Source organism: Leptonychotes weddellii, chromosome 1 (assembly GCF_054177405.1).
Source record: "Leptonychotes weddellii isolate Sample4059 chromosome 1, ASM5417740v2, whole genome shotgun sequence".
Classification (NCBI taxonomy): Eukaryota; Metazoa; Chordata; class Mammalia; order Carnivora; family Phocidae; genus Leptonychotes; species Leptonychotes weddellii.
In genome coordinates this window covers 89878196-89898079 of record NC_138369.1, presented here as the reverse complement: position 1 = coordinate 89898079, position 19884 = coordinate 89878196, and the positions used below count along the sequence as shown (strand labels likewise).

General features: G+C 35.7%; 1 protein-coding gene across 1 annotated transcript in view; it reads left to right on the top strand.

The window, feature by feature from the left end:
• Positions 1-18953, top strand: part of CPA3 (carboxypeptidase A3) — a 29365-nt gene extending 10412 nt beyond the window's left edge. The window contains exons 4-11 of the mRNA XM_006728278.3: positions 1356-1458; positions 1566-1667; positions 2720-2821; positions 4120-4230; positions 5150-5240; positions 6244-6446; positions 8442-8526; positions 18403-18953. Of these exons, the coding sequence (XP_006728341.1) occupies positions 1356-1458; positions 1566-1667; positions 2720-2821; positions 4120-4230; positions 5150-5240; positions 6244-6446; positions 8442-8526; positions 18403-18590 (985 nt within the window). The 3' untranslated portion in view covers positions 18591-18953. The remainder of the gene's footprint in view (positions 1-1355; positions 1459-1565; positions 1668-2719; positions 2822-4119; positions 4231-5149; positions 5241-6243; positions 6447-8441; positions 8527-18402) is intronic.
• Positions 18954-19884: the final 931 nt, after the last annotated feature.

Here is a 19884-nt window from a genome sequence, read left to right as displayed (position 1 = left end):
GAAAATCCCCAAACAGACAGAATATACAAAAATATTTGAGTACATATAAGATGACAATGGCATTTCCGAAACATAAATCTTAAAGTCAAGCAAGGTTGCATTCAAACTCCCAACCCCAACACACACTAATTATGGGCATTTAAGCTTTCTAAGCAACAATGTCCCCATCTGTAAAATGGTGATAATATTAACAAGATAAAAATAAAATAAGGTATGTAAAGCAGGACCTGGCCCATATGAAACAAATGGATGTTCAAGTGAAAATGTCAGGTAGGCGGCTGGATGAACAAGCCATGGGAGAAGTAGGGGAAGAACTAGGGCCGTGGGAGGTTCAGGGGAGAGTACAGAACTGGAAATACAAATGTGGGCAACCATTAGAGCCATGGAATTCAATGAGATGAGATGCGGTAACTCAGGAATAGAGATGAAAATAGAGAAGAGGGTAGAGGCATAAGAGCTCTGGGTCCCCAATTAGCCTCCTAACAATTCTTCCTGCCTCTTATTTCACCCTCTCCAAATCAGCCTAAGCATTTTCTAGCTCTGTAACTACAAACAAGTTATTTAAACACTTTGTGTCTCAGTTTTCTCATCTATAAAATGAGGATAATAATTTCATGTGAAGATTAAATGAGTTAATGTACATAAGGTGGTTTAGATCAATGACTGGGACATGGTGAGTATTAAGTAAGTGCCTACTATTACTGTTATTCAAGTTTCTCCCAGCTCTCAAAGTATGAAGTGATATGGGATGGTCAGTAAATTTGTGCGTAAGAATATCCACTATTGCCCGTGTTGTGTGTATGTGAATGTGTGTGTGTCTGAAGAAAGTTAGAGAATGACTATAGATCAATGCTGACCAACAGTAGTATAATGCAAGCCCCATGTGAAATTTTAAAGATTCTAGTAGCCACATTAAAAAAGTTAAAAAGCAACAGGCAAATTAATTTTAGCAATATATTTTATTTAACCCAATATTATGACTTCAAAATATTATTTCAACATGTAGTTAATATAAAACTCATTAGTGAGATGTTCTACATAATTTTTTATACAAAGTCTTCATAATGTAGCGTATACTTGACATAACAGCAACCTCTTTTTTGGACAGCCCCTATTTTAAATGCTCTATAGCCATGTGTGGCTGGACTACCATACTGAACAGCACAGCTCTAGATAAATGGGAAGATTTGAAGCCAGACACATGACATTTCTAAAAGAGATGGTTGGAGAATAACGATGATACAGGGCAAACTTGATCTAAGATAGAGAAGAAAAGAAAATTTCTGTAAATGAAAGATAACTGAGGGGTTTCTTCCTCCAGTAAATGTGTATTTTATCATTCCCCTGTCAAATAGAATCTTGATTCATGATCTACAAGAAGAGATTGAGAAACAGTTTGATGTTAAAGAAGATATCCCAGGCAGGCACAGCTATGCAAAATACAACAACTGGGACAAGGTACAGTATGAAGTGCCTGTACTTCAAAAAAAAAACTATAACCCTTAACATTTGTTCTCATTTAGTTTCTTTTATTCTAATTCCTCAAAATTGGTTTTGTTCTTAAGATTGTTGCTTGGACTGAAAAAATGGTGCATAAGCATCCCAAAATGGTCTCTCGTATTAAAATTGGAACCACTATTGAAGATAATCCACTATATGTTCTCAAGGTAATAATAATTCAAGAACTACTAATTGTTATTATTTTAGAAAAATATGAATTTAAAAGTTACTTTGTGACACAACTAGTGAATTTTGAGACAATAAAAATCTTATAATTTTTTTGAAGAACATATAAGCTCCAAATGTCCATTCAAAAATAGAAGTGACAGGTGGTTTTAGGTGGAACCAAGAAAGTCCCTGAACTAACCATTTGTGGGACACAATGGACAAACTCAGACAAATATCTTATCCCATATCTTTATTTGAAGAGTTTATGAAGTCCCTGGTGTATAAAACAGTTTTCCACCCATTAAAATTCAGGGAAGCTGGTGACTAAATGTCATGAAGAAAAGAGAAGTTTAAGTATCACAGAATCATAGGATCCTGGAACAGTACATGAAGCATTTCAACCCTATGTTGATGGGGAATTCCCTTCTATAATGGACCTGACAATTACCGTTCAGCTGCTGCTGGATTTTTCTACATCCAAATACATTGTTCCCTAAAGCATGCCCTTAATAACTGGGAAGTCCTTCCTTACCCTGAATTCCCATCCATTCATTCTCTCCAACTACCCAAAACAAATCTAAATTCTCTTCAAAATGACAGCCCTTCAAATATCCAGCCACTGTTCCTCCTCCCCACTGCAAACACAACTACAAAATCTTTTCCACCTGAAGCTAAACATCCCATTTATGAAGCCAGAAAAACAGAAGGAAATGGCAGAAACAGAAACAGCATATAATCTATTTCTCAGACCAAAGGATGTTAACAATAAAATAAGAAAAACAATATATTGTGATTTTTTTAAAAAACCCTAAAAGCAACTCTGACACTAGGAAAATTTTTTTTAAAAATAGACTATGTAATAGATTATGAATTATGTATAGACATTTAAGGATATGTACCATGGTCCTCCCTGAGAACAATATGTGCATATGCAGTTATTCAACAGAAGACAGGGTAAGAATTGCTTTGAGCATAGGAATGAGTTATTGGACAACAAAGGATCAACGTGTGAGCTCATGCAAAATAATATCTCAAGTTTATTTTTAAATAGATTGGGAAAAGGGATGAAAGAAGAAAGGCTATTTTTATGGATTGTGGCATTCATGCACGAGAATGGATCTCCCCAGCATTCTGCCAGTGGTTTGTCTATCAGGTAAGTGAATCGGAACACTCATACAATTCTCCTTTGATTGTCAAATCTCCAGCACTTAACTGAGTGGCAACACCCCTTTCCAAATGAGTGCAGTTCCACTTAACTAGAAGGGCCCACATTTGGTGCTGTCAGGAAATAAATGCTCTGGATTTTACTCATCATTGGGGTTTTTATAAAATTGACACCTTCCTTCAAACTTCTTGAATTCCAGCTGACAGTTTATAAAACTAAAATAATTTTTTGGGGCTATGATGTCATTTCTCCTATAGTGAAGTATGGACAATCTGAAACTATCTTCATATTACAACCTATAATCTTGGCCTTTCTTCAGTGAGCCCAAAGCACAGACCTTGAGTTCCTGTTTAGATCTCTAATTGGCCAATGATGCACTTGGATTTTCATACTTCATTTCTTTTCCAAGGGAAAAATAACTCAGTTTTTTTAAAGGTAAATCCAGCTTATGAGTTGTTGTTCCTCTCATTCTATCCTATTCTGACTCCTACCATCTTTTAACTTTCTCTTTTCTGCCAGCTTTTGCATACAACATGCTGATGTAATATGCATGACAATGCCTTTCTGGGCATGGATGCTTTAACTAGGAATGAATCTGCCAGTAGAACTGATTTATCCCTGCAATTGTTTTAGCTCTTCCAGCTGAGGGCCAAGACCTCCCCTTACTCAACCTATAAAGGAATACATGTGACAGGACTACAAGAAATCCCTTGGCTCTGGAACAGATGTACCTGGAAGAGATTTTCCAAGAATGAGAGAGATTTTAGGTAGCCATAGGAAGTATAGATAATTACAGAAAATTCAATCTGATGGGAGAAAAGGAGTTGATTGGTCAATCTAATGCTTGAGTTTTTTAATAATAGAGCATTTTTCTTTAATCTTATTTATAATTAATTTATGAATCCTCTCCAATATTTACATATTCCTATCTATATTTACCTAAAGGATGTGAGGGAACGAATCCATTTAAAGCAACGTGTACAGCTAATTTTTCACTTGGCCTCCATTCTTCCTATAAAACATATCTTGCATGCTATATGTGGAATGCTACAGTCTTGACAATTAAATGATCCTTTAAAGAATGGTCAGTTCAATAAATTTCACTAGTCTGAAAAAGTGACTTTTATATGGGTCACTTATTTTTATGCTATTTAGGGGAAATACTTTGAAATCATGTGATCTTGGGCAAATGACCAAAGGAATGGTAGTTATTACCATTATAGCCACAGCTTGCCACATGGTGATGAACTTTACACCAATAGCTTAATTTTTTCCTACTCCTACAGGCAGCCAAAACTTATGGAAAAAATAAAATTATGACCAAACTCCTGGACCGAATGAATTTTTATGTTCTTCCTGTATTCAATGTTGATGGATATATTTGGTCATGGACACGGGTAAGAGACCATAGTCTCTTGTTTGCATTTGGACAATACAGTATTTACTGACTTTAATGCACATTGATTGTTATGCATTAAGTTTAAGGTTTGAGTAACCAGTTAATTCTAATTCAGAAAAATGTAATTTTAAGAATCTCAATTTCAAACTAAGGCAAGCATGATTTCCTGGTTGCGCAGGTGTCCTTGAAATAATATGAAATTTCTGCTGCTGAAGCTAGTAATGAAAAAAATGAAATAGAGCAATAATTATAAAAGAAATGTATGTTATATAGTATGGCAAAAACACATTCTACCTAAAAATAAAAGTCAATTAAAGACATTCTGAACACTGATGTCAAAGCAAAAGGCACTATATTCCAATCTATCTGTAATAGAATTTGATGTGGAATAAATGTATCAAAAAATAAATAAATAAAAGAGTGACAGTTACCTGTCTATCTGTCCTTTAACTGGATGCATTACTGACCCATTGTTGCTAAATAAGATTAATACTGAACTTTCAGACAGTTACTATCACATTCAGTTCTTTTCTGAAAATTATGCTCCAACAGTCACAATTTGTCCTGTTTTATATCTGAAATCTATAAATGGTGAAGGATGTAATGAAGTTATAATTTAAATTATAGGTAATTTCAGAACATTATTGATCATTTTCCAGTACCGAGAACTAATCAACAGTTTTTAAAGCTAACTAAATTATTTTATCAAGGCCTTAGAATATTAATGTAAAAAACAATGTTTCTGAAAATATTACAAGTTCTAGGAAAATAATATATTTTTCTTTATAAAAAGGAGCCTCAGGTTAACTAGGTAGATTTCAAATAAAGCTGTAGACACTGCAGAGAGGGTCTGAAATGATCAAATTGAAAAATGCAAACTGATCTGGTGTAAACACTTCCATCATTCAATCCTGCAGAACCGCATGTGGAGAAAAAATCGTTCCAAGAACCAAAACTCCAAATGCATCGGCACTGACCTCAACAGGAATTTTAATGTCTCGTGGAACTGTGAGTAGTACACTTGATCTCAAGGAAAATAGCTATAAAAGAGTGTTCAGATTAAACCACTGACTTATTTCAGTAAAAATACGTATCTCCTGAGTGTTAATTTTCTAATCTAAAAAATAAAAGATAATCATCCCTACTTAGAAATATTATGAATGTTTTGTTATATGAGAGGAAGTGGGGTTGTTTATCAAACCATCTCTTACTTAATATATCTAGCTTGCTAAAACTCAGGCATAATCCAGATGTACAAAAATTCAGATAATCTGAAGAGAGGTCTCAGGTCCCTCCTCTTCCTGGTCTGATAAAAGCTGAGAAGTACCAGTGGTTAAAACCAGCATACAGATAGTTCCTCAGATGTTTAGTGAAAAGAAACAGCTGGGGCAAAGAAAGTGAAAAGGTTTAATGGAAATGCAATGACAAGCAGAGGCCTGCTACATCAGATGACACTGTAGTTGCTACACAAATTTGACTTCATCATTACATACATTCAAGGAGAAATTACCACTATCCCAATTCATAAATTTTTTCTTTACTTAACTTGGTTGAAAATACCACCTCAGCTTTTAATTTTATTCTACCATAGTAATTATGATAATATCAGCTACCCCTAAGTGAGAGCTGCCTGATGAAATGGGTTGAAGAAACTCAAACTCAAAAAGGGTAATTCACACCAGTCCCCAACAAGTTGGAGTGGAGCTGATCTAGAACTGGGGTCTATCTGGCTCCAGGCCCTGGGCTGCTTCTGGTGTATTATTCCTGTAATCCTGGGAAACAGAGGCAAAATAAACAAAGCTAAGAATATTCTAGTGGGCTGGGTCTGTCACATTCTGAGTTGTGTGTACAAAGTTGGTCTGCAATGACTTTGACACCAGAAACACTGAGGCAGCACTGTAAACCTGGGAGATGAAAATGTTTAAAACATTTTGTGAGTCCATGTCAGAAGAGGCAGGAGCTTTTCTGATGCGGAGCAGACTATGATCTCATCCATCCATGTCCACTGCAGCTTTTCCAAACACCAAGAATCCATGTGCAGATACCTATCAGGGCCCAGAACCAGAGTCCGAGAAAGAGACCAAGGCTGTCACTGACTTCATTAGAAGCCACCTGAAATCAATCAAGGCCTATATCACCTTCCACTCCTATTCCCAGATGCTACTGTTTCCCTATGGATATACATCAAAACTGCCACGGAACCATGAGAACCTGGTATGTAGAAAAAAACCTACGGTTATGCACTGACTGTGCCATTGACTTTCATGAACAACTGTTCTTTATGAACAGCTGCATAATGTTGAAAGAATTTCACATTTTAATACCAAAGGAAAGAACTAATAAAGTTTACCTTAAAGTTTATCTTAGACTTAAAAGTCATAATTCCTAGATTAATTTTTCATGTGATAAAAAGATAAAATCTTTCAATGTGATTCTAAGATAAAGCCAGTAGGAAACAATATCTAGGCCATCCAGACTAGAATTCCATTACTACACAGATTGGTATATCAACATTTACCATAGACACACCTGTAAAACCACATGCAGCAAAAGTCTAATAGAACAGCAAAGATATCGATTTCTGTCCCTAAAACACCATTTTTAAGAAGATCCACAGTATTTTTATCCTCCTCATCAATTTGGAAGCAATATTAATTCTGTTACTATCCAAAGAAAGAACATTATGAATGTTTATGAAGCTTCCTCACTGAGAACACACTGTCTTTCAAGAACTAAGATCCACTATGCATCCTTTTTCCTTTGTATGAAAACTAATTTGATCATGTTGGATTAAAACAAACAAAAAAAACCTCTGCATATGGGTTCCAGTGCATCACAAGAACCCGCAGTGTGAATATCCATTAAAAAGGGATATTTTTAATTGTTGTAAAAGACAAGAAATAAAGCAGATAAAGTTCAGTGTCCGAGATCCCATGAGGGGCTGATAAATACAATACATTCAGTAAAAACTATGGTTCCAGTACTGCCTCTTATTTTTAAAAATAATTTTTTAAAAAGAAGTCACAATTGTCATTTTGATTTCCATCCATTGTATTCAGCATGACAGCATTTAATTTCAGTTGCAGCAGAGATGTGAACCAGTCATTAAAACCATCTGTAGGGGTGCCTGGGTGGCTCAGTTGGTTAAGCAGCTGCCTTCGGCTCAGGTCATGATCCCAGGTCCTGGGATCGAGCCCCGCATGGGGCTCCCTGCTCGGCCTCTGCCTACTTGTTCTCCCTATCTCTCTGTCAAATAAATAAATAAAATCTTTAAAAAAAAAAAAACCTGTATATATACAACAAAGAAAATATACAAGCAATATGTGGCCCATAGTCATTTATTTAGCCAATATAGCTAAGACTCTGAACCCATGAGTTTGATTAGTTCATGAAAAGCTACAGCAATGCAATTTCAGTCTGCCCTTATGAAAATGGTATTATGGATTAAAAATACAAATACACACAACAAACCATTCTGATAAAGAGTTCTTACACAGCCACTAAATTAATTAAGAAAAAAGTTATCTTTTTGTTATATACATTACACGTACAAACTAAAAATCTTCATCGAGGGAACAAATATGTTAGTGACTATATTCCATTAAAATTCATTCCAATAATCATTCTCATAGCATGAAACACTAATGTGTATTAAAGGTCATGAAATGCATTCACCCTGGAAGATAAACTCTAATTTAACAACTATTTTAAAGAAGAGTCAACCACATTTCTTCCCTCAGCATGCTAAAATCCAATGTGGAAAAAGTTTTTTGGCAATGTGGCGCCCATAAAACAAAGGAAGCAGGAACATGGAAGAAACTGATTTTGGAAGAGACAAGTATCTGCAGCCAAAAAGTATATGAGAGGAAGTAGAAAGAATATGTTTTTTAGAAGGACGGACAAAAGGAAGAAAGCAGGGAAGTGGGTGGGGCGGGGAGAAAAATGAGGGAGGAAGAAAGAAGAGAGAGAAAAGAAAGAATAGAATCCAAAATGAGATATGGCATTACTATTTATAACTGATTTCACATTTAGAATTCTTCACAATGACAATATATCTTACCAAAAATAAATTTCTCATTTAACCATTGATTTTATTTTGATCTTCAGTTGTCAAATAACCAGTAAAATTTCCTTTTTTTGATTCCCAACAAATTAATAATATTTACACAGTTTCATATCATTCCAACTCTAATTTCCCTTTTTTTCCAGGCCAAAGTTGCAAAGATCGGCACTGATGTTCTAGCAACTCGATATGAAACCCACTACATCTATGGCCCAATAGCATCAACAATCTGTAAGTTTTTCCTAGTATTTACTGTGTTATTTTCCCTAATTCTTTTTATAAATATTAAAGAAACTTCAGGATTTGTAAATTAGGATTAGAACATGTAGAATTGCTAACTTAAACTTCAGTTTTAATGGAAGATTCTGAATTACATGTGAATCTAGGGGATACATTTTGCCCTTTTGGGGGATAAGATTTTTCTAGAAACAAATTATACAAGGTTACAAGGTCAGTAGAAATTGTTGAATCAAGATGAAGTTTTGGTTTAATTCATCCACCTTCCTGTTCCCCACCAACATTTATCCTCACGGGAACTAACAAGAATTAGTTGGAGCAAACTCAACAGTTTTTGTTGGTGGTGGTGGTGGTGTTGAATTGGACAGTTTTCCCTAGCTCCTGGTAGGAAAATGGGCAGGCCAAAAGTTTCAGTCACTTAAGTCATGTAAAACCAGTTTCATGTCCTTCTCACCAGCCCCTTCCTATTGTGTTAAACTAAAATGTGTGTGGCAGATTAAGAAAGAGGATGTAAAGGTTCTAGTTCTGTTGCTTTTGTTTTAGTGTCTAAATACCACTTCTTACTCTTCACTATTTTTAGACTTTCTTTGTGCATTTTTTTAATTACTGACAGATTTCTGACAAGTCAGGCACTGTGCTTGGCCCTTGATTTCACAATCTCAATCTCACAACATCCTATGAGGTAGGCTATACTTGTAACTGGCTAACCTGGGATTTAGTTCAACAAAACCAAAACCCATGATCTTGACCACTGTACATAATGCTTTCTCATTTGATTTCTGCAGCTAAAATAACCAGGTTTTTCTATTTTTAAGCAATGAAAAGAAATTCATTTGATTTTTCACCAAAGACCATTAATTCAGACCTTGGGAAGTGAAATCATTTTTTCCCTTATAGCAAGATCCCACTGATGTTAGTTTAGAAATACTTCACTAAAAATTGCCTTTTCTCCAAATCGCTTCAATTCTTAGAATTGAAGAATGGAAAATTCCCAATGAACTGCTTACAAAACTTTAACTTCTAACACAACTTAATTCCTCAAAAGCATGGATTACACTTCAGATCTCTTCTCAGACCACAAAATATATAGCCCAGTGCAGGGCATGGAACAACAGCAGAATTAATTCCCATAAACGTGCTCAATTAAAATAGCACCCTGACTGATCCAAAAACAGTGAATATGGATTGAAAACACAAGACTAGACTTGACCTAGCCTGCATCACTCTCTAGAGCCATGACATCCAATATTTTTAAACATTTGTTTAAAGATTTTATTTATTTATTTGAGATAGAGAGTGAGAGAGAGAGAGCATGAGTGGGGTGAGGGACAGGGGGAGAAGCAGACTCCCTGCTGAGCAGGGAGCCTGATGTGGGGCTCAATCCCAGGACTCTAGGATCATGACCTGAGCCAAAGGCAGACACTTAACTGACCAAGCCACCCAGGCGCCCCTAACCTTTAAACTTCTGATGAACAACCCACCACCACCAAACACATATACTTATTTCCATTATGCTTTTTAAATTTGTGGATTGAAAAAAAGAAATATGTATGTGTGAATCCACGGATTCCTTGCAATAATTCTACCTGGCCACACCTTATAAACTACCTCAACCCAAGCTAAAAGTATTAACTTGGAACTAAAGTCTATACCCTCAATAATTGCTAATTGCTATGGAATTCAAAAATGCCAAAATCATCACATACAACTTCCAGAGCCAACTTATTGGAAGCTCCTTTGGTGGAATTAGAAAAATGACCAAAAAACCAGACAAGTCCCATTCCCAGAGAACATTCATCAGCAATCACCTATCAACCAATCTTTGTTAAAAGGCTGAAGAGAAAGTATAGTGACACAATCAATTGCGTGTATCCAAACAGATCTCTTGCTGCAACATAGCCATGCTAGAGATTCATTACACAAAGTGGATGAAAATGAGCTTTCTAAAAAGATGATATACTCAACTATGTAAGTGGACCAAAAGTGAGCAAAGAACGAGAGGACAGACTAGAACAGCAGTTTAAAATGGCAGCCTACTTAGTGGATATTGAGAAATTGCAGGACCAGACAAGCTAGATACTCTTGGCAGCAAAGAACAAAGGGTTCCAAACAGGAACACACTTTGCAAATGGCAACTAGAACATCAAAGGATTATTGTTCTCACACTTTCCACACATATATATGCAATGTATATTTACATATATATTCAAATTATGAGCACACTAAAGCTATGCCTGGCATTGTATCACAGCCAATTTAATGAGCAAGAATTTATGGAATGCCTCCATCATAGCCCAGAACTTTGGAGTTTTGAGAGGTAGGTTAGAAGAATTAAGACATAATTAAACTGCTCTCAAGAAGTTACATTCTAACTGGGAGAAAGAGATAGCCAAAAATACCATGGCTGGAAGCCACCATGTATCACTTTCAAAGTGGGAGGATAGGGTGAAGAGGAATTACTATTCCGTACAACTTTGTAGCAGTATCTTACATTTTTTAAATTATATTAAAAGATTTTCTTAAAGAAATGCAGATTTAGAAAGAATTGCCTCTTCCAGACAGGGCTGCAGCAGCTTGATAGATGTTTAAAATTTTTAGGAGTGAATGCTTTAATAAAACATCTGATTGAATCAAACACTCATGAGAAGCAGGGGGTAACAAAGTGTTGCTGACTTGGTAAGAACAGAAAGTAAGGGCACCCCACAATTAAAGTTTAGTCATTCCAACACCCTGGTTGTCACTTAACAAGTCCCAGGACGCAGGGAAAGCATCTATAGCATTTGCTAGTGGTTTTCTCCCTTTGATTTGATGGAGACCAAAGAAAAGGCTGAGGGAACATTTTTAAAGTCAAATTATGGAGAGAGCTCTGACCTCCAGAAAAAACAAGTATGCAATTTGAACCTAAGAAGCAAATATAGCAAATAAATAAAAATCATAAAATTTGAAACCAGGAGGAAATCTAGGAGATGATCTAATTCATGGTTCTCAAGCCTGACTTCCCATCAGAATCATCTGAGCTTTTAAAATATGTGGATGATTAAGCCCCACCCACAGAAATTCTGATTTCATTAGTTTGTGGTGGGGGTCAGTCACTTGCATTTTTTTAAAGTACCCAAAGTAATTCAAAGATGAAACTAGGTTTGAGAACCACTGGTCTAAGCTTAATCCCTCATTTATAGACTACAAAAATAAGATACAGAAAGATTTTATCAATTTGGAGAAAAACAGGAACAAAGATCAGCGTTCCAGACCAGAATCAAATGGTATACCAACTACTTTGTCACAAAGCAGCAATATTTAGATGGCACAGAAACTGATGTAAAAGATTGTGAAATGTTTACATTTGTATATTGATGACCTATCCAATCCTTATCATCTTAGAAATAACTGAATATAGTATCTGGTTAGTAAGAACACTTCACTGAATTGATAGGAACAGATTGCTTGCATCATTAATATCATCCCTCTGTGAGTCACATCATAAATTAAAAAGCTACTTTTTTTTGCTTTATTTTTTTTATTATGTTATGTTAATCACCATACATTACATCATTAGTTTTTGATGTAGTGTTCCATAATTCATTGTTTGCGTATAACACCCAGTGCTCCATGCAGTACGTGCCCTCTTTAATACCCATCACCAGGCTAACCCATCCCCCCACGCCCTCCCCTCTAGAACCCTCAGTTTGTTCCTCAGAGTCCATCGTCTCTCATGGTTCATCTCCCCCTCCAATTTCCCCCTCTGAAACAAATAATACATTATATGTTAAAAAAAAAAAAAAAAGATAGCAGGAAGGGAAAAATGAAGGGGGGGGGGAAGTTACTTTCAAAGTGCCTTTCTTGTTGCCTTCCCCACACACCAAATTGCTAGATCTGCTCCTGTATCTCAACCCGGTACTCTTTTCCACACTCTGTACCACTTCTGCATTTTGAAAAACAGAAAATCAAGACCTCACATTTGTAGCTCACAACACCCAATCTCTATCTACTAAGACATTCAAGCTGAGATTATATTAAGGCACAACAAAAATGCAGAGAAAATATTTCAACTTATGCCCACACACCTCTAGCTTAGCTCTTGCTTCAAATAAAACTTTCACTTAGTATTGACATAAAAGTGCCGATCATTATGTTTAATGCATGTCAATAATGCTTTTTTTGAAAAACACATGTTAAGCCACCAGCATTATGTTATGTAGATTCCTGTGGGCTGAAACCGGATTCCCAGTTTGGTTCAGTTTTATTTTGACTTGTTTTGATTGTATTACAGTAAGTTCCTTGCACCTAATGTGCCTTGAAAGGTGTAGAATTTTTTTTAATGACAATATATTAAGAAAATGTTGTCAACAACAAAAAATTATCTTGTAGAACTCAAAGAAGACTTTTTACTGGGAGGACTATAGATTGACATACAGTAGGTAGTATAGTACAATGGTTAATAACACAAACTCTAAAGACATGCAGCTTGGGTTTGATTCCTGACCCAACCATGTACTAGCTAGTGTCTTTGAGCAAACTGTTCAATCCCTCTGGGCCTAAATTTCCTCTTCTGTAAAACAGCAATTGGTGCTTAAATCCTAAGGTCGTGATAGGAATTTATGAAATGAGTTAATATACATGAAGCACTTAAAAGGGTACCTGGTATTTAGCAAGTGGTTATATTTTATAAATATATACACATATTTTAGTAGGTTTAGATGTAGATAAATAGAAGGCTAAGTATCATGTTCAAAATATTAAGTTCTATAAACATGTATTCTTACAAGTAAAAAGCTTTCAGTGTTGCATTTATTTTATGCCTTATATAGTTTTTGTTTGCAAAGTTAAGGTTTTGAAGATACAAAAAGTGGTATCAAAAAAGAAAATGTAGGGGCACCTGGGTGGCTCAGATGGTTAAGCATCTGCCTTCAGCTCAGGTCATGATCCCGGGGTCCTGGGATCAAGTCCCGCATCTGGCTCCTTGCTCAGCGGGAAACCTACTTCTCCCTCTCCCACTCCCCCTGCTTGTGTTCCCTCTCTTGCTGTGTCTCTCTCTCTGTCAAATAAATAAATAAATAAAATCTTTAAAAAAAAAAAAGAAAATGTATTACACTCAATAACATCACACAATTATGAAGAACCACAAATTGTATATATTCTCAACAACCACTATTAATCTTAATGAGAAATTTCACATAAAGCAAATTTGTCAAAGTGAAATAGCCACACTCTTTAACTCTTTTAAATCACAATAGTTTACTTAACTGCAAATGGGGAGCTAGTACAGCTAGAAATTGGCCAAGTTTATTAAAATGCCTAGTACACTCTAAATCACCATATAAGACGTAATTCCTACTTACCCTACCTCTATTGCTACCAAACTCTTACTTTATGTGCCTTTTTCTAATGAACTTAAACCCAACTCTAACTAAAAATGACAGCCTTCTTGATCACTAAAGCCAATACACTTACCTCAGCTCACAGGCTCCGCAAACTCCCTACAACACTGGACCCTGTTGATATCCCTTCTTCTTGCCATTCCTTTGCCTTCCTTAACAATGAACTCTTGGATTGCCACCTCCTTCTTCTTTTCTACTCTGTCTCTGCTGACTGCTTCTAAAAGTAGACATTTTCAAGAAACACAGGTACACCACACACATACCACACAGAGTTCTCTCTTCAGAGAGAACTGCTTCTTCCTCATCAGGGAAGCACTCTCTATCCTGCAGACTAGAGCCCTCATTTGCCACCTAGGGGCACCAGGTGGCCAAGCTAGGGGGACCACCTTCCACCCACGCAATAGTTACCTGCAGCAATCAATGGGAAACCAGCCGCACTAGGGGAACCAACCAGACCAAAATAGCCATGCAAAGATTTTGAAAACCATATTGTCACTGGAACCATAAGTCACAAAAGAAGATCAGGGCCTGCATGCTAAATCTAAACAGGATGAATGACTGCTAAAGTAGATTTCAGTTAAGATTTAAAATTTAACATAACGGACAAAATGTCCAGGATAAAAGGAAAAATCACTTGTCACAACAAAAATGAGGAAAATCACAGCATGAATGAGAAAAGACAATCAACAGATACCAACACTGAGATGATTTACATGTTGGAATTATCTGATAAGAATTTTGAAGTCACCATCATAAAAAATGCTTAAACAAGTAATTAGATAGCCTTGAAACAAATGAAAACACAGAAAATTTCACCAAAAAAAATGCAAGATATAAAAGGAACCAAATGGAAATCACAGAACTAGAAAATACAATAACTTGAATTCTTAAAAACTCACTGGAAGGGCTCAATAGCAGAATGAATATGATGGACAGAAGAATCAATTAATTTAAAGACAGAATAAGAATTCAGTCAATCTGAAGAGAGAAAACAAATTGAAAAAAAGATAAGCAAAGCTTCACGGACCTGAGGTGTAGTAACAAAAGATCCAACATTCATATCATCAAAGTCTCAGAAGAGGAGAAGGAGAGTGAGAATGGAAAAAATATATGAAAAAATAAAGACTGAAATTTATAAAATTTCCTAAAAACATACACCCACATACCAAAGAGCTAAGTGAATGCCAAACAGGATAAACTCAAAGAAATTCACATCGAGTACCTCATAATTAAAATTCTGAAAACTAAAGACAAAGAAAAAACTCTTGAAAGCAACCAGAGAGAAACAATCTAGAGGGGAAAAACAATTCAAAGGACAGATTTCTTATTGAAACCATGGAAAACCAAAAGGAAATGAGAATATTTTTCAAGTGCTAAAAGAAAAGAACTACCAACCCTAAATTCTATATTCAGCAAAAATATCCTTCAGAAGTGAAGAGGAAATGAAGACCTTCTCAGACAATGGAAAACTTTAAGAGAATTCATCACCCAAAGATCTACCCTTTAAAAATGGCTAAAGGAGGCTCTCCAAATAAGAAAGAAATATAACAGGAGAAGCCTTAAAACTGTAGAAAGGAAGCAAGAACAATGGATTAGATAATGAATGAATGAATGAATGAATGAGTGAATGAACAACTATCTCTTCAAGATGGTGGAGTCACAAAATATAACTCCATTTGATGTGATCTTCAATGCATGTACAGAAGTACTCAAGACAATTATATTTAAAAAGTAGGAAGATAAAAAGAACCTAAATGCAAGTAAGATTTCTATATGTCACTTGACATGGTAAAACACTGATATCAGCAGGTGATGGTAAATTATATATGTATATTGTAATATCTGGAGCAACCACTAAGAAAACTCCACAAAGTGATAGACTCAAAAATGTTATTATAAATACATCAAAACTGGGGCACCTGGGTGGCTCAGTTGGTTAAGCATCTGCCTTTGGCTCAAGTCATGATCCCAGGGTCCTGGGATCAAGCCCCATGTCCAGCTCCCTGCTCAGTGGGGAGCCTGCTTCTCCCTCTCTCTCTGCAGCTCCCCCTGCTTGTGCTCTCTCTCTGTCAAATAAATAAAATATTTTTAAAAATAAAATAAAATAAAAATAAATCAATACATCAAAATGGCATCCTTAAAACATTCATTTAACCAGAAAAAGTAAATAAAAGAAATAGAAGAATGAAAAACAGATGGAACAAATAAAAATCAAACAATAAGATGGCAGATTTAAGTCATATCAATAATTTACCTAAAGATATTAAATAAAGACAGATTGGCAGAGTGGATTTTAAAAAATACAACTGAATAATACACTGTCTGCAATAAACTCATTTTAAATATAAGACGGGTTGGGCGCCTGGGTGGCTCAGTTGGTTAAGCGACTGCCTTCAGCTCAGGTCATGATCCCAGGGTCCTGGGATCGAGTCCCGCATCGGGCTCCCTGCTCTGCAGGGAGCCTGCTTCTCCCTCTCCCACTCCCCCTGCTTGTGTTCCCTCTCTCACTGTGTCTCTCTCTGTCAAATAAATAAATAAAATCTTAAAAAAAATAATAATAATAAATAAATAAATATAAGACGGGTTGAAATGGAAAGGCCTGAAAGAGATATACCATGTGAATGTTAATCAAGGAGAAGTGGTCATATTAAATATCAGATAAAGTAAATTTCAGACCAAAGAAATTTGCTAGAAACAAAGAGGGACATTAATAAAGATAAAAGGATCAATCCACCAAGAAAATATAATGATCCTGAATGTGTGCAAGCCAATTTCACCTATAATATTTCTGCCAATACCTTCAAAATTCATTTTGACAAGCTCCTTCCTAAATGTGGCTGATGCTAAACATCCTTTTGTCTTCCCTCCTTTATCCCTTCTTTTCACCATCACTATCCTCTCTGAGTTCCTATTTCTGTTAATAATGTGTGGATTGTTTTCAGCTACCCAGACTGAAATCTCAATCATTTTTATCAGATTTTGTGACTCTTCCATTCCAGCGTTTCTGACATAAAGCCCCCAAAGATATTCCCAGTGTGGTGACCCTACACAAGTTCAGGCTTTCATCTCATAATACCTCCTCACTGGTCTCTACTCATTCCAGTTCAGGTTAACTGTCCTAAGTGCAACACTAAAATAATTATTATTGCCTCCCAAACAAAATACCTGTCCTGATTTATCAGGTTTTCTGAGCTTTGCCCACAAACTGTCACTGCTCCATTTGTTCCAGTCTAGCTGGATCTCACTGGTCCCTAAAAAGGCCTCCATGCTTTTCCATCTTTGTAGCTCACTGACCAGAATGCCCTTCTTCCATGTCCATCTGGAAAAATACCTTTCAAGGCTCTACATCATGAAGGTGGTATTTAGTAGGCATTGAGCATGAAATGTCATCATCCTCACCAGACATACATAATGTTTTTTTTAAATCTTCATAAGAGAATGTACCTTTCTTATGGTACTTACATATGCTACCCTGTCTCTATTGATTTGTGTCTTTGAATTCTCTCCCCTAAACAGTAAGTTCCCAAAGACACCAATATCATCTTTATCTTTGTACCCTGCACAGCCACCCTCCACAGTGCCAAGTAAAGTGCACTGTGCATATTAAAGCTTTAATAAATATTTGTAGACTATACTTTCAGGGATCATTTCTACAGTTTGTTGAATAGTTTAAAAGCCAACCCTCCTTCTACCAAAATATTTCTTCCCTCTTTCTGCATCACAGCTTTGAATTTTCATCATTCAAACCTAAAACATTAATATTAGTTAAACTCATTACCTGTCCTAGAACATAAATGATTCTATGTACAAGAAAGTAGGTTTCTTATTATGCAAAGCAGAATATACATAAATGCATTTATAGTATATATATATATATGTACTTGTATAAACCTTATATGTACATAATTTATAGATTCTGTTTAGATTTTCAAATAACATTCTTAGTAAAATCTCATAAAAATTGACATTGAAAAGTTGGATTAAAGGTCTAAATACATCCTTAAAATAACTTATTTAAGCTTTCTTGGTCTTTTAACTATAAAAATCGTTTAACCAAGCAACGTGAATAGAAAGAGACCTGAACTATTAGAAAGAACGTACTTTTGCCTAGCCTGTATGCATGATTTTTTTGTCGAGTTTTCAGTGACCAGAGGCCCCGCCTCAGTTGGTCTCCACAGCTGCTTGCACTTGCCCAGACCACCTCCATCTGCAACACCGTGTGCCCAGGAAACAAAATCAATTTAGAGTACTGACCCAAGCAAAATGTAATTTTGAAAATGCAGCACATATTTAAAATATGTGGTGGATCCCAAAACCATGATTATGTTGTACTCTACACTCTATACTATGTAGATCACTACTGCCATTAATTACTGCAATTAACTGTACACATAATTATGTTTTACTGCTAATTTTACACCAGTGAATTTCCATTTCAAGAAAAACATTAGCATTTGTTTCTAATTAAATATTTATTGTTTGTGTTTTACAGACCCAACATCAGGTTCTTCTTTAGACTGGGCTTACAACCTGGGCATCAAACACACATTTGCCTTTGAACTCCGAGATAAAGGCAAATTTGGTTTTCTCCTTCCAGAATCTCTGATAAAGCCAACCTGTAAAGAGACCTTGCTAGCTGTTAAGTTTATTGCCAAGTATATCCTCAAGCATACTTCCTAAAGAAGTGGCCTCAGTTTGGAATAAGCCAATTAATCCTTCTTTGTGCCTTTTACCAGAAAGTCAATCTTCAATTATCCCGAGATATAACTTCCACATTACATGAATAGGTCCCTCTCTTGCTCACTTAAGTCCTACGTTAATTCTTTTTGCTTTTATTTACTCTTAATAGCACCTTAACAAATAGCTTTAAGTGAAAGCTTTCAACTATCTTTCTTTGCTCCAAATAAAGTTCGAACCCAGCAAAAAGTATATTTTGAGTATTCTGAAACATGATATACAGTGGGTCACAGAAAAGAAATGAGAACCTTCTCCAGAATCAGATTTTCCATGTGGCTTCAGCATTTCATGTAATAATATAATAAAATAAATTGTATTCCAAAATGCATCTTCTGTTTTTTTATAAACTATACTCTCTACATTTCTCTATTAGCGTTAATAATCAAGCATTAATGTGTCTCATGCAGTCGGTTAATAAGAAATAATATCTTCAATTCAAAAACATATTTTGCCTGCATATATATTTATTTTTAATAGAAGCAGACATTGTTTATATCTTCATAATAGCAAAAGGATGTCCTAGCAGGAAATAAAGTGGTTCATACAGAGATGAATCTCAGTGCTTCAAACAATCAATCCAGTTCTCATCAACATAACATACATTAAATTCAAAATAGTTTAATTTAACATGCCATAACCCAAGAAAACTACCTGCCAAAACATCTCTTGGTAGTTACTGACACAGCCAAGACAGTCTGGTCAGATGTGAGCCCTGCCCTCATAATAGATGGGGGGAAAAGTCTGGAAATGTAGTACAAGTGTAAGAGAGAAAGTCATGTTGACCAAGGACAGAGTAACTTAAACTTTTATACTGCTTATAATCCTATTGCTTAAGACAGAGTTACAAAATATCTCCCCTCACCCTGCCCCCAGCACCATGATTTTTCAATGCCTCATCATGTGACTACAGCAGTGCCTACATTCTAGAAATCCAGAACACAGATGCCTGACCAGAATTTGAGGGACAAGTAAAGAGTTCCTTGACTTCCTATAAACTGACTTCTCATAACACTGGACAAAATTTTTGAAGATCCTGAGAAACCAGGAAAACAAATAATCTGGGACATTCCTCATTAATCCTTTAGGGGTCCATAAAAGAAAGAATGCCATCAAATCTACAAGGTGATGAGTATTTCTGATAGTTATGAGGTAGGTAAAAGTTTCCCATGCAAAATTGTCTAGAGGAAACCAATATAAACTAACAAAATTGCTTTACAGGTACAGCGGGGAAAGGTGA